Genomic DNA, 14226 nt, shown 5'->3' with positions numbered 1-14226 from the left:
ATGAAGAGAAAGAAGGAAAGAAGGAAGGAAGGAAAGAGAAAGAAAGAAAGAAAGAAAGAAAGAAAGAAAGAAAGAAAGAAAGAAAGAAAGAAAGAAAGAAAGAAAAAGAAAGAGAGAGGGAGAGGGAGGGAGGGAGGAAGGAAGGAAGGGAGGAAGGAAGGAAGGAAGGAAGGAAGGAAGGAAGGAAGGAAGGAAGGAAGGAAGGAAGGAAAGGAGGGAGGGAGGGAGGGAGGAAGGAAGGAAGGGAAGGAGAAGGGTGTGACAATAGAACTCGAATTTCCAGCCCATGGCAGACTATTCCAGAGACTTCGCTCTTACCCCTCAGCCTGTGTCATCGGCACCTCGCTGGAGACCGTTCAGTGTCCTCGCCAGCGCTGTTGAAAGCGCAGAAAGTCGCCCGTGTTGTCCTCACCAGGGAGAGGCTTACGCTGTGGCCGTTGGTCCCTGCTCTGCAGGTGCCCAGTGTGTGCAGGGTCTCGATGGGCGTGAGTGAGGGTCCCAGGCCCATGACGGGCCTCCAGGGAGCTCCTGCGGCTGGTGGTTCCCGGGATGAACCAGTGAGACTGTTCTGAGAGCCGAGCAGGCTGTGGAGTCCCTGGCGGCGTGTGTCGGGGGCGGGGGCAGCGCTGGGCGACTGGGGAGCAGTGCCCCTGAGGTCACAGGTGTGAGGGGCTCAGCGCGCCCCGGCCGGTGTGGAGGGGGTGTCAGGTGGACAGAGCCCGCTGCAAACATGCGGAGCCTCCTGAGGGAACGGGACCGGATCTGGGGAGCCAGGCCCGACTCCGGTCCTCCAGGCTGTGGTGCTCAGAGACCACAATGTCCCCCGTGTGGGACCTCGGGGCTTCAGTCTGTGGGGGTCCCCGTGCTGAACGGCACCCATGTTCTGTTGTTGTTTGTTTTAAAAATTATTTTTACTGATTTCAGAGAGGAAGGGAGAGGGAGAGAGAGAAACATCAGTGATGAGAGAGAATCATGGACCGGCTGCCTCCTGCACGCCCCACCCTGGGGATCGAGCCCCCAACCCGGGCCTGTGCCCTGACCGGGAGTCCAACCGTGACCTCCTGGTTCATAAGTGGATGCTCAACCACGGAGCCACGCCGGCCGGGCCCTGTGCTTCTGTTTCCATCAGCAGGTGTGTTGTACTAACATCTCACCAAGGCAGGGATGGGGGGGGGGGGGCAGGGAAACTGAGAGTGTGTGTGTATGTGTGTGTGTGGTGTGTGTGTGGTATGTGTGCATGTGTATGTGTGTGTGCGTGTGTCCGTGTGTGTATGTGGTGTCTGTGCATGCATGTGTGTGCCCGTGCATGTGTGTGTGTGTGTGCACGCGCGCGTGCCTGTGTCCGTGTGTGTGTGGTGTGTCTGTGCATGCGTGTGTGGTGTGTGTGCATGTTCGTGTGCGTGTGTTGGGATGAGTCCATTTATACCCAAAACAAGGGACACTCGGGGGGGCACTGGGGGGAACCATAGAAGATACTCAGACCCAAGCTCAGGCTTCAGGTCCGAGGTGACACCCCACAGCCATAGCTGACGGTGGGTGGGCGGGGAGCTCATTGGGGAGAGCGGGTCTGGGGTGCAGGAGGCATCCTGTCATCATGGGACAGGCACGTCCTCAGAAAACTGCCGACGCCGTGAGGCCCAGCCGGAGCGGGCTCCTCCCGGGCACTGAGCGTAGGCGCTGAGCACGTTCCGTCCTCAGGGCACAGGAGCAGCCGTCTCGGTCCCCACTGTCCTCGGACGGGGGCGTTTCCCAGGCCCCCCCCCGCCCCCCCGCCTTCTGTGACAGCCCTTAGGAACGAGGGTCTTTGTAAACAGGTCATTGTAAAAGGATGAGTCTGACTAACAACAATGACCATGAAAGTCATCTGCTGCTCTGACCCAAGGTCAGTCTTAGGACTGAATATTAACTATAGACCCTCGAATGCTTCTGTAGTGGGAGCATTGCATATCCTGCTTATAAATCCGCACACGGACAGACACACACACGGAAATACAGTGCGTGCTGGCCGTAGAGCGATGACGGAGGGGCCTGACCCTGCTCGACACTCAGTGCACATTTTAAAAAGCAGAAACAAGCCCATTTTTCCAAATTGGCTTTGCAAGAGGTGCGTCCTGGGGGGAGGCCGCGTTTTGTTTGTGAGCCGAAGGCCCTTCCGCGGTGGCTCACTGCTGGGAGCCCATCTCTGCCCGGCGCGGCCAGAAGCGCGCGGGTCTCCAGCACCTTCCGTTCTCCCGGAAATGTTACTTATTTTCACATTTCCCCTGGAGACGCAGGAAAGCAGCCGGAGTTGTGTTTAGTTTCTTTTCCTTGCTTCTCTCGCCCTCACTCACTTGGCTAACGTGAAATGCGGGTGAGGGTGGGGTGCGGGAGTGGGAGCGGATTCTTCCTGAAAATGGTGTTACTTTGTCCGCAGTCTGCAGGGAGGGCTCGGCTCTGCTCTGCGCCCTGGACAAGCCCCCTGCCTCCCACCTCAGCCTCTGCAGTTTACTGACGCCTCTGGTCTGACCCTCACACAGCACACAGCCCCCCCACCCCCCATCTTCTCAAACACAGGCCCCATCTCTTAGCGAAAGAGCACATTGTGGCTAATATTTTCTGCAAGGAGAGGGGAGCACCGGGAGCACAAACCCCACGTGTTTCCAGGCCCACCACAGCCCCAGAACCCCGTCCTAACGCCAAGCACAGCCCCCCCAGAGAGGGAAGAAGGCAGTTATATACACGTTACACTTGCCATGATTTCCAAATGCAGCTTCTTTCACAGTCTAAGGTGCCAGGTGCGGGCATAGCTTGACTTAAACAATGCAACCCGCTAACCAATTTCCAGCCCTGGAGCTGGCGGGCCTGCCCGGTGCTGGGGGAAGAGGGGTGTAAACTCAGTCCTCTCTCCAACCACCCCCATGGCGTCCCGGGAGCTGGGCGGAGTGAGGGGCGAGGAGGCCCAGCCCAGTGCGGCGCTGGCCTGCCGGGAGGGGAGGTGGATTTCCATACCTGCCTGGGGTTCCCACCCCTCCGACCGCAGGCCCCCCGGTAATCCTGCCTGCAGACCCTTCTGGCTCCAAAAAAGAGAAGCCGCAGCACGCCTGGCCGGAGAGGACAGGATTGGCTGCAGTGTTTGTCTTTAGGATGAGTGTGGGGGGCGGGGATAGTGATGGCGGTAAATTCTTTTTCAAATAATGCGGCGTGAAAACGGGGAGCCGCGTGGCTGCTCGGGGCCTCGGAGGAGATGCCCCTCAGGGAATGAGTCTCATTTGCGGGGTGCGGGGGGGGGCACCCCCGAAAGGCAGCGGGTTGGGGAATTTCATTGCCGCGGGCAGCTGCCTGGGCTGCCGGTGAAAGCCGAGCAGTGTCTTAGGAACGGTCGCGAGTTGCCAGCTCCCCAGCGCGGGAGGCGGCGGAGACAGGGATGACGCCAGACAGCGAGTGGGAAGCGGCGCTGTTCTCTTAATTGCGCCCCGAATATCTGGTGGCGGGGACTAAAGAAAGACACAAAGGAGACGGCTTGCAAGGCGAGCTCGCCGGGTCGCAGGCTGCTTTACATAACCCACCCTTTCCCAGGGCGAGGACACGTTCCCCCTGGAAACTTGGGGTGCACCTGGGGTCCCCTTTAATCGGTGTTGTTCAGCTGAAACCGCGAGCGACTGGGAAGACCCAGCTGGGCGCTGGGTTTCTGGAGGAGGCTGCTCTGGGGGGGCGCTGGTGGCCGAGGAGGAGGAGGAGGAGGAGGAGGAGGAGGAGGAGGAGGAGGAGGAGGAGGAGGGGGAGGGGGGGAGGGGACCTAGAGGAAGAGGAAGACCGGGAAGGAGAGGGAGCTGGGGGAGGGGACACGGGAGAGGGGCGAGAGGGGAGGGTGGGACGAGTGACGCCGGGGCGTGGGGTGCGCGAGGCCGGCAAGCCCCAGCGCCCGACTCCGAACCAGCCTCGGGAGTGGCCAGATTGAACGCGAGGACCGGCCCCAGCCAAACCCCACTGACCGTTACTCCGGCCTCCGCCCGGGGCGGGGCGCACGGGCGAGCGCGCAGAGCCAGAGCCGGCCAGACCCGCACCGCGCACCGCGGGGCCTCCAGCCCGCACGAGGAGGGGACACAGATGGAGCAAAAGGACAAAACTGGAAAAGGCAGCCGGGGGAGGGGGCCTAGAGGCCTCTCGGGCTGTAAGTGGATTTCTTTGCTTCAGAAAAAGGGAGAAAGGGAAAAGGAGAAAGCAGCCCACGTGCCCCACAAGGTGTTGTGTTAAAGCGCCACCTTCCGTCGGCCCGGGACGCAGGGGGCTCCCGGCGGGCTCGGCCTGGGGCGCACGAGGAGCAGCTGCGCCCACCAGGGGCGCGCCGGGCTGCACCGCCATCTCAGGCTGTGCGCGTGCCCGCGCGTGTGCACACGGCGAGGGGCGCGCTCCGTCCGCTCGCATCGTGGGCCGCGGAGCCGGCACAAAGGCTCCGGCCCCTCCCGGGTCCTGGTCCCCGGTTCGCCCGCTCGCCCCGGGCGCGTCCGCTCGCCGCGGTGTGGTTCGTGCCCCCAGCATCCCGGGGAGAGGCGCATCTGTGCACACACGCGGATTTTTTAAAAATAACATGTTTCTAGACCTGCCTCCGCCCCCCACCCTCCATCTTTGCGGAGCAGCCGCTGGGCGGGGGGCGGGGGCGGGGCCCCGCGGTTAATAAAGGGGGGTGGGCGGAGCCGGCCGCGGCCATTGGCTGGCCCGGGGAGTGATGTCACCCATATGACACCCTGATAACTAGTTGGGAGAGAGTCCCCAACTTTTTGCAGAAGGAGCGCGCGCGCCTGGGAGTGCTCGGGTCCGGCGCTTGCGGCGGGAGCCACCAGCAGGAGAGAGGGGTCCCCGGGCTGCCTCGACCGCCGCCGCCGCCTCTCCTGTCGCGGCCGCAGCCCCCCGCGTGCGGGCGGCCGTTGCCGCCGCAGCCGCTGTGTGCAGCCTGGAAGGGGGGGCCGGGGGGAGGGGGGGAGTCGTGGCCGCGGGGCGCCCAGGACTTTGCAAGTTGCCCGGGAAGGTGGAGGGGCGAGAAGGGGAGGGGGACCTCCGCACGAGCCCGAGAGCGAGCCCGAGCGGCCCGGGTCGGAGCGCCCAGCCCCGCGGCGGATCATGGTGCAGCAGGCGGAGAGCTTGGAGGCGGAGAGCAACCTGCCCCGGGAGGCGCTGGACACGGAGGAGGGCGAATTCATGGCGTGCAGCCCGGCGGCCCTGGACGAGAGCGACCCGGACTGGTGCAAGACGGCGTCGGGCCACATCAAGCGGCCGATGAACGCGTTCATGGTGTGGTCCAAGATCGAGCGGCGCAAAATCATGGAGCAGTCCCCCGACATGCACAACGCCGAGATCTCCAAGCGCCTGGGCAAGCGCTGGAAGATGCTCAAGGACAGCGAGAAGATCCCGTTCATCCGCGAGGCCGAGCGGCTGCGCCTCAAGCACATGGCCGACTACCCCGACTACAAGTACCGGCCGCGGAAAAAGCCCAAGATGGACCCCGCGACCAAGCCCAGCGCCGGCCAGAGCCCCGAGAAGAGCGCGGCGGGCGGCGCCAAGGCCGCCAAGGGCTCCGGCAAGAAGTGCGGCAAGCCCAAGGCGCGCGCGGGCAAGGCGGCGCCGTGCGGGGACCTGGGCGCGGGCGACGACTACGTGCTCGGCGGCCTGCGCGCGGGCGGCGCGGCCAAGACGGTCAAGTGCGTGTTCCTGGACGAGGAGGAGGACGAGGACGAGGACGGCGACGAGCTGCCGCTGCGGATCAAGCAGGAGCCGGACGAGGACGAGGACGAGCCGCCGCACCCGCCGCTCCTGCCGCCTCCGGGCCCGCAGGCGCCGCCGCCGCTGCTGAGACGCTACAACGTCGCCAAAGTGCCCGCCAGCCCCACGCTGAGCAGCGCGGCCGAGTCCCCCGAGGGCGCCAGCCTGTACGACGAGGTGCGGGCCGGCGCGCCCGCGGGCCCGGGGGGCGGCAGCCGCCTCTACTACAGCTTCAAGAACATCACCAAGCAGCACCCGCCGCCGCTGGCGCAGCCCGCGCTCTCGCCCGCGTCCTCGCGCTCCGTCTCCACGTCCTCGGCCTCCTCGGGCGGCAGCGGCGGCGAGGACGCCGACGACCTGATGTTCGACCTGAGCTTGAATTTCTCCCAGAGCGCGCACGGCGCCGGCGAGCAGCAGCTGGGCGGCGGCGCGGCCGGGAACCTGTCCCTGTCGCTGGTGGATAAGGATTTGGATTCGTTCAGCGAGGGCAGCCTGGGCTCCCACTTCGAGTTCCCCGACTACTGCACGCCCGAGCTCAGCGAGATGATCGCGGGGGACTGGCTGGAGGCCAACTTCTCCGACCTGGTGTTCACGTATTGAGCGCGCCCGGCGCCGGCCCCGGGCCCCGCGGGCACCCCGCCGGGCTCCTGCGGGGGGAGGGCGGCCCCGCGGTGCTGCCGGGAGGATGGTGGCGGCGGCGGGGGGTGCGGGGAGAGAAGAGGATGCTCACGTTGACCTGATGCCGTGACACAAAGGAGTGGGGAAGGATGGTGACGTTTTTGGTGGCGTTCCAGTGAAATGAGTAGTTTTTAAAGGTTTTTTTTTCTGTCTTTTTTTTTTTTTTGGTCCCCTCCCCCTCCCTGCCTTTCTCGTGTCTCAAGGTAGTTGCATACCTAGCCTGGAGCTGTGATTTTGTTTTTTTACCCGCCCCCGAATGCGTTTTTGTCGAGACGATTTCTTTTTCCTGAAATCCGTGATTGCAACAAAGGCGCGGGGCGGGGCGGGGCGGGAGGCCCCGCGGAAGGCGCGGCCGGAGCTGGGCGGCGTGAAGCTTGGCCTCCGCTGCAGACCGTGGGCAGCACAACCGTTACGCTAGGGAGTTGGCTGGAGAATATTTTTATTTTTATTTTTTCTTAAGAGATCTTAGAGAACTGGAGGGTGTTTTTTTTAAATTTTTTATTTTTTAAGAAAACACACAAAATAAAGCAAAAAAAGGGACCATGGCAACTTTTTATTTTATTTTGTTTTGGAGGGAGAAAGCTGATGTCTTCTACGCATCCGATTCTTAAAACTGCAGGGAGCTTGAAAACATGCAGACTGTACACACGCTCACAAAAACTGTGAACTGACCGCGTTCAAAGCTTACTTTTCAGATCCAGTTGTTTATGGTTTTACAAATGTGATTTCTACTTGCCAACGTTTTTTTTTTGTTTTGTTTTTTTTTGGTAACTGTTCCCTGATACCTCCTTGATTGAATACCAGACAGCCTAGACCTCAGTACAAAAGGTATTGAAACATTTTTGATACATAACAGACCTCAGTCTTTTTTAAAAATTAATATATTTTCAGGCGTATTTTTGTACAGTGAAAAGGGAGCATTCTTGCTGTGTTTTTCCAGTAAGACTTTCAGGCACTTCTTCCCTTTCAATTTCTTTTTTTTTTTTTTCCTCTGTTTTTTAGCATGCAAGTTTGTTGGTACGTTATGTCCTGGTTTTTAAAGGATTAAAATTTTAAAATAATCCTTGCATCTAAAGGCCTTGTGGTTTAAAGGAAAAAAAAAAAAAGCAGAACTTTTTTTTTTTTTGTACAGCTATAGTAGAGATTTGTTCGATATTTGTAGGTAAAGATTTATTGAAAATGGTGATCTAGACCTCAGAGCTGTTATAGTTGGAAGCCTGTATATGTACTATACTATATAGTAGGACTGGATGTATCTCAGACGCTGTGACATGTGGGTGGGGGCCCCAGATGGGAGGTTTAAAACTGGATTCTCGATTTTTAGCAAAAGAAAGAAGGCACATAGTTTAAAAGGTTTCTCATTTTGTGCAATATGATCTAAATAAAGTACAGACCATCTGCCGATGTGGTAGCAAATGGCGGCGCAGCAGACTCCATGCCCCGTTGACATCATCGCCTGGTTTTGTGTTTTGTGTGCCGGAAGTCTGCATCTTGACAATAATGATAATAAATCAGCTGGAACTGATAGGGTCACCTCGCCAGCAGTCTCTCTGGCAGTCAAGCTGGAGGCCCCGCGGTCCCAGCGCCGTCCGTGGCCGGCGTGGTGCGCGCGGGGGGGAGTGGCGCGGAGATGGCCGTTCAGGCTGCAGCCGGCGGGCCCGCTTATTTCTCCTCTTCCTCCCGTGGCTGGTTATTTAAAAGCGGGAGGAGGATTCTCTCTCTCTCTCTCTCTCTCTCTCTAGGCCTTCCTCCCCTCCCCACCCCCTACTTCCTTTCTCACCTCCTGCTCCCGCCCTCTCCCCGAGCTCCGGGCCGGCGGGCCGCGCCAAGAGGCGGGGGAGGGCCGACCGGGTGCCGCGCGCGGTCCTGGGCTGCGCGTCGCGAGGACAGGCTCCCGTGGGCGGCGAGCGGTGGGGGCCCTGGGACCCGCCGCCCCCCGTTAGCGGCAGGCGCCGGCGTAATCCTTGTGGGTCTTTCTTTTCTTTTTGGGTGCTGCAGCTCCGCGTATGCGCAGTGGGCGATGCGCCGCCAGCTCTGGACCTCGAGTGATGGCAGGGGCAGGGGACGGGCTGCCGGAGTGTCTCCCAGCCCCTCTGGGCGGGAAAGCTCGTCCCAAGATGGGCGATGAGCGGTGGAGGGTGAGGGCGGCTGCGGGGGCGGCGGGGCCAGTCTGCCCGCCGGCGGGAGCGGGGGAAGGAGGGCGCGGCCTGTGTGTCGTCGGGACCCGCGTCCTCGAGGACCCCGCCGCCCTCAGGGTGAGGAGTGGGTGCAGGACGCGTGGGTGGCGGCTGGGTATCCAAGGGACCGAGCCCTACCCCACCAGGGCTCTCCACGCCCGGCCACCGCGTGCGCCTCGGCGCACCCCGCCTGCGACCCCGGAGGCGCGCGGGGACATCCACGCAGGCGCCTGAGGCCTCGGGTGTGGAGGGGAACCCCCTGGCCGCGGGGCGGGAGGAAGAAAGCACAGCCCGGGGGAGGCACCGCGCACCGGGGCGCTCTGCGCTGGCTCGGGGGTCGCCCGCGGACTCGCCTTCGGGCGGGCAGCCTCGGGAAGGTGTTTGCCTGGCTGTTCCTTCAGCTGACCCCCGGGGCTCGGGCTCCCTGCTCGCTGGGCACCCTGTGCCTGGGCCCTCCACCCCCCCAACCCCCCGCATGTTCCCAGCCCGCCTGAGCCAGCAGCCCCGGGCAGGCCTGACTCGGGGAGGCTGCGGGAAGCCCGGGGGGGGGGGCGGCGGGGGAGGGCTGTGCACCAGCCTTGAGCTCAGCCTCCGGGAGCCGCGGTGCCTGCGGGGGGGAGGTTTTCAGGGGCTGATTGCAGCTCGGTCGGTGCGAATCGCCGCGACTCTTATCCACTGAAATGATGCATCGAGGTCTGCCCTCCATTTTCACTGGGATTGGTGAGCGCCTCCACCAGCAGGAGCTGCTGGGCCCTGGCACCCTCTTGCCCCGCCCCCTTCCCCACCCCCCACGTTTCCTTGGCCTCCTCGGCCCCTCGCCCCCTCCCCCTCCCCCCACCCCGCCCCCACGGGCTCCCAGCAGCCTCCGCCCCGCCCCCGCCCGGGAAGCCACCGCTGGCTTCTGCAGCGACTGCACCGATGCGCGCGGAGGCTCCCGCCCCGGGGTGGACCTAGATTCCAGCAGGACGCACGGAGGGGCAGACACTCCATGCACACTAGCACCACGGCATGATCTGCCGCAGAATGGAAACAGTTTTGACTTCTTTCTTTTTTTAGAAAAGCCATGTAGCCGGATTTCTTGATAGTAAACTACGAGGAAGTCGGGTGGTGGTCGGCGAGCTGAATTACGGCCCTGGTGGGACTCAGGGCCGCGCTCTCACACGGGCCGGAGGCAGCGAAAGGCAGTCTTAGTAGGATTCCTGACCGAATGTCTACCGCGTGGCACAGGCTCACGGTGTTCTTGCCACTGGATCTTCTGCAATAAAAGCTTAACTGCATTTCTTTCCGTCTCTTAAATAAGTCTTACTCTTCACTAAGCATTGGCAGAAACTCTAGAAATGGTGGCGTGGGGTGGGGTGGGGTGGCGCTGGGCGGCCGCCCAGCTCAGGGGATGCCCGGTTGGTACCTCTGATGACACCATTGCCTTCGATTTCCATCTCCCAGAACTTGAACCAGCATCCTCTTGCTAACCCCCCAAACTCTGGGGAGAATCTTCCATTCTTACACTCCGACGCGCATCCCTTTCATCGAACACACACACAGGCAATGCGGACGGCGGGCCGCGTTTAACCCGCTGTGCGGATCTGTGTGCTGGGAATGGATCGCCGTCTTTTAGGAGGAAAAAGTCAGGCCTCCGGCCCTGACGGCTCCTTTTTCATGTTAATCAAGGGGCAGGGATTAGCTGCGTGGGGTGCAGGCGGCAGGATGACTTGGTGGGGTTTTGTCTGGTTGGTTTTTTCTTTGAGGAAGGAAAGGACTCCAAAGGCCAGCCTTGTTTTTCTCTCTGGGAGCCGAACCCACCATCCAGTACAAGGAATTCGCAGGTGCGGATCGCTTCGGAATGTGCATGACTTGCCCAAGGAATCTGAGAAATGAAGCCAATCAGTTGCTCTATTTTAGAGCAGTCACTCAATATAAATATATCAACCCTAGCTTTTCTATTCTCGGAGGTGATCGGTGGTGTGTATAGTCTTACTTTTTCCTCTATCTTTGTGGACACTTGGAGAGAGCCTTTTCTCGGACTCTCCCGTTTCTAGACTCTTTCTACGCTTTTATGGTGCGGTTCCCTGCTTTTCGCAGATTTCTGAGACGAATATATTTCTGCTTTTTTTCTTATGGTAGGATGACAGCGAAAATAGCTCACTGCGCTGTCGGTTTTACCGGTTCGATGAGACACTTTCTGTATTACAGTTTCAGGGACGATCCTTTCAGGATATTTCTCAGTTATTCTAAGGGCCAAATTTTGTACAATGTCCATCAGGAATGTCCGTCTCAGACGCCCTCCGTGCAGCCTCGGCCTGTGCAGGAGTCGAGGCTGAGCCTTACGCATCCCGGTGCGGGCATGTCCCCGTTCCCAGGGCAACCGTCGCCACCGACTCTCAAACATGCTTCTCGGAGGTTTGGCTTCTGTTGACGACTGGTTCTTCCTCGCTGTCCACGCCGTCTGGTTGGTTCTGTCACATCCCCTTTTCGTTTGGTGACCTGGCGGATTCTCTCTTCCATAGCAGCTCACCTTTCCCCGGTCCCCTTCCACGGAGCCCAGGGCTCCAATCACAGTCAAGTGGGAACAAGATGAGTGAACTCAGTTCTCGGCCATTCAACCCAGTTCTCTGCCTTTGTACTGCTTTCTTCTTGACGCCTCACACGGCTTCATTCTCCGCCTCCCCCCCTTGGAGCATTTTTTTTAAACACTACCTATATCGATTAGCTGCCTAATTAGTTGTATCTGTTACATGTGGATGCAGTGAGTTTATAAGAGAATTTCACAAACAAGTAGTTTTTTAGTGAGCTTGCGCAGAATTTTAAAGGAGACCTATTTTTATACTCAGAAGAAGCACAACTGTGCAGAACCTATAAAATGGCTTACAGAGGGAATCCTACGTTCATAATGTTCCGTGTATGAGAGTAATAATTTATTGGGTAGAGATACTCCTCAGAGACTCCATACCTCTGCCAGTGCTCAGTTAGGACTGTTTCAATGACCGGGGGACCCCCCCCCCCCGGGTGCCTGTGGCCGCGACAGGTCCCTTCTGTTAGGGAAACGATCCCTAAAAGCAATAGGATGAGCCGGGCAGTGGGAGTCCCCTCGGGGACAGCCAGGGCGGCTCCTCCTTCTGTTTGATCAAACTTCTTTCCTGCAGGCGCGTGGACTTGGCTCTTCTCTGCTGTGAAAATGACGGAAGGAAGCGATAGGACAGAATGTTGGGAAATGCGGGGGAAAAAGCCAACAACTCCGTGGCCCTTGATGCTTATGTTCTGTGATTAGAGCCACTCAATTCTCTTCAGAAAAACAGCAACCGGACACCCTCATGTGCCCGACGAAGAATGTTGATCAAATAGGGCCTGACCGGGGGCCTCGCCCTGTGGGCCCATCTCCTGCTTCTGCTCGCACGGGGGGCCGCCTCCCCCCGGTCCCCGTGTCGTCGGCTCTGACTCTTGTACATATGTTGTGGGTTTGAGGGTCTTGCGTTTTTCCTTTTCTTGGATGGACTGTTTTAAGTGGGAGGCCCCCTCTGTGGGCGGAGACCCTCGAGGTCACGGCGCCCCCCGGGCTGCGTGAGGGCTCGCGGGTGTCGGCGAGTCTGAACGGGAAACTCACGTTCACAGCCTCTCCAGGTTTGGGGGGAGAAAGGCTGAGACGCTATTTTGGTTAGAAGTCTGAGTGGTTGGGGGGGGGAACCTATGTAGGGTTTGCATGCCAGCGCGCGCCCCAGGCTGCGAGTGGGGGAGCCGGGCCCGCGCTGGGCGGAGTGGGATGGCGCTAGGAAATGCATGGCCAAGTTTCGTGTCTCGTGGGCTGTCTAGCATGCAGAGGTAGTGTGTGGACACCGTTGCTGTATCAAAGTTGTAAAGTGAAGCATTATTTATTGAAAACGATGTATTTTTTTGTACAAACCCGATCACATAGAGAGTATCAGTGCTCGCGCCTCGGCCTGCAGTGTCATTGCTCAGGGTTGAAACCTCCACCCCCGCGTCTCCTGCCGGTCTCCCACGGAGGGACGCCTTTTCCGGAAGACTGAACCGGAGCGTGCGCTCGACCCGCACGCGTGGGTTTCTATGTGACTTTTCTCCAGGCTTGCGTTTGATAACTACTGTTCCGTTCCTGACGGGGTGTCCCCAGGACGGACGCGGACAGGCTCCCAAAGGACTGGGTGTCAGACAGGAGGGGCGCCGGCGGGCGGGAGGGCTGGGTCGGTCACCGTGAGCGCGGACGTGGCGTTTGGGGTTTGTAACTGGCCAAGGGAGTGAGGGAAGCCTGGGCTGCGAGGAAGAGGGTAGACGGACTTGGCTGTCGGAAACCGGTGACGTCGGAGATGAAGGCAGGCTGTCAGGGCGTCCTGCTGTCGAATTCAGTGCCAGCAAACTCCATTTCTCTGTGTCTCTCGTTTCGTTTTGTTCCCTTCGATGAGCGACTTACAGTGTAAATGTATTTTGACATAGAAACCATTCTGTACTGAGATTCCTGCTATGAAATGCTTTTATGGCAGCCTGTAAGTGATCCTTGGAATTATCAGATTTTTTAAAACATGTGTTTACATGGTGCGTGTGTGTTGTACATTAAATTTGGTTTTGTAGAAACGCTTGTGTCATATTGTAACCAGGTCCTTGGTCACATCCGCGTCCACCCCTCCCCAGGGAACAGAGGCCAGCGGCTGGAGACGCAGGGCTGAGCTGCATCGCGCCTGAGGGCCCATGTGGCCCGTGAAATCTGCAGACGGGCTGCCGGCAGGATCCCCTCTGGCCTGGGGGAGGTTGGTCTTTGTGTTTTTTCAAGGTCTTCGCCTGATCGGACGAGGCCCACCCACATTATGGAGGGCAACCTGCTTTCCTCAGAGCCCACCCATTTCAAAGTCCGTTTCAGTCAAAAACACCCTCCCTGAAATGTCCCGGATAATGGCTGACAAAATCTCAGAGCGCCGTGGCCCCGCCAAGTGGACACAGACAATGGCCCGCCGTAGAAGGGAGCGGCGGAGGCCTGCTGGGATGGGAGGCGAATGCGAAAGGGCTGTGCCCCTCACACTGGACGGCAGCCTCTCGCAGGCAGTCGATGCCGTGGAAATATTTCCTAATACGTTGGGAGGTGCCACCACAACCTCAGGAACACTATGACGGCGGCCTTCCTGAAGGCCGAGCTCTGGGACATGGCGTTCGAGGCCTCTGTTACCTGGTCCCACCCCAGCCGTTCCCCAAACTCGGTTTGCTTTCCCTGCCTGCCTTTCCGGGGTCCTCATGGGAGCGTCTGTGGTCTGTTTTGCTCCTGTGACTCCCTGCGGCTCTGGGCCCCTTTTCCCTTCATTTCCTCAGGCCCCAGCAGGAGGGGAGCTGCCTTGGGAAGGAGCCTGGGCCGGGAGCAAAGTGCTAATCACGGAGCGAGGCCCGATTCCAGGGCTCCGGTCCCAGCCCCAGCCTCCCGGCCATCGGGGAGCAGGGCCCTCACTGTCCCCTTTTGCAGGCTCAGTACCTCGCCCAAGTCCCCAGGAGCAGCCCACGCCGTGGCTGGGGGTGGACGCCCAGTCTTGCTCCTGGAGACGTGGCATGTGGCACTGTCCTCGCTTCTCCACGAACTTGGACGAGACGTCGCCCGTGGACCTGCCGTAGGGAGAGTCGGACTCCCCAAGGCTCTGAGTCACACCTT

General features: G+C 59.8%; 1 protein-coding gene across 1 annotated transcript; it reads left to right on the top strand.

The window, feature by feature from the left end:
* The first annotated feature begins 4408 nt into the window (after positions 1–4408).
* Positions 4409–6919, top strand: SOX11 (SRY-box transcription factor 11). Its single transcript, XM_059660612.1, has one exon. It carries the CDS (start codon positions 5098–5100, stop codon positions 6334–6336), a length of 1239 nt encoding a protein of 412 aa, XP_059516595.1. The 5' UTR covers positions 4409–5097; the 3' UTR covers positions 6337–6919.
* The last annotated feature ends 7307 nt before the right edge of the window (positions 6920–14226 follow it).

Source organism: Myotis daubentonii, chromosome 12 (assembly GCF_963259705.1).
Source record: "Myotis daubentonii chromosome 12, mMyoDau2.1, whole genome shotgun sequence".
Lineage (NCBI taxonomy): Eukaryota > Metazoa > Chordata > Mammalia > Chiroptera > Vespertilionidae > Myotis > Myotis daubentonii.
The sequence above is the reverse complement of the archived record's forward strand: the minus strand, read 5'-3'. Positions and strand labels throughout refer to the sequence as shown.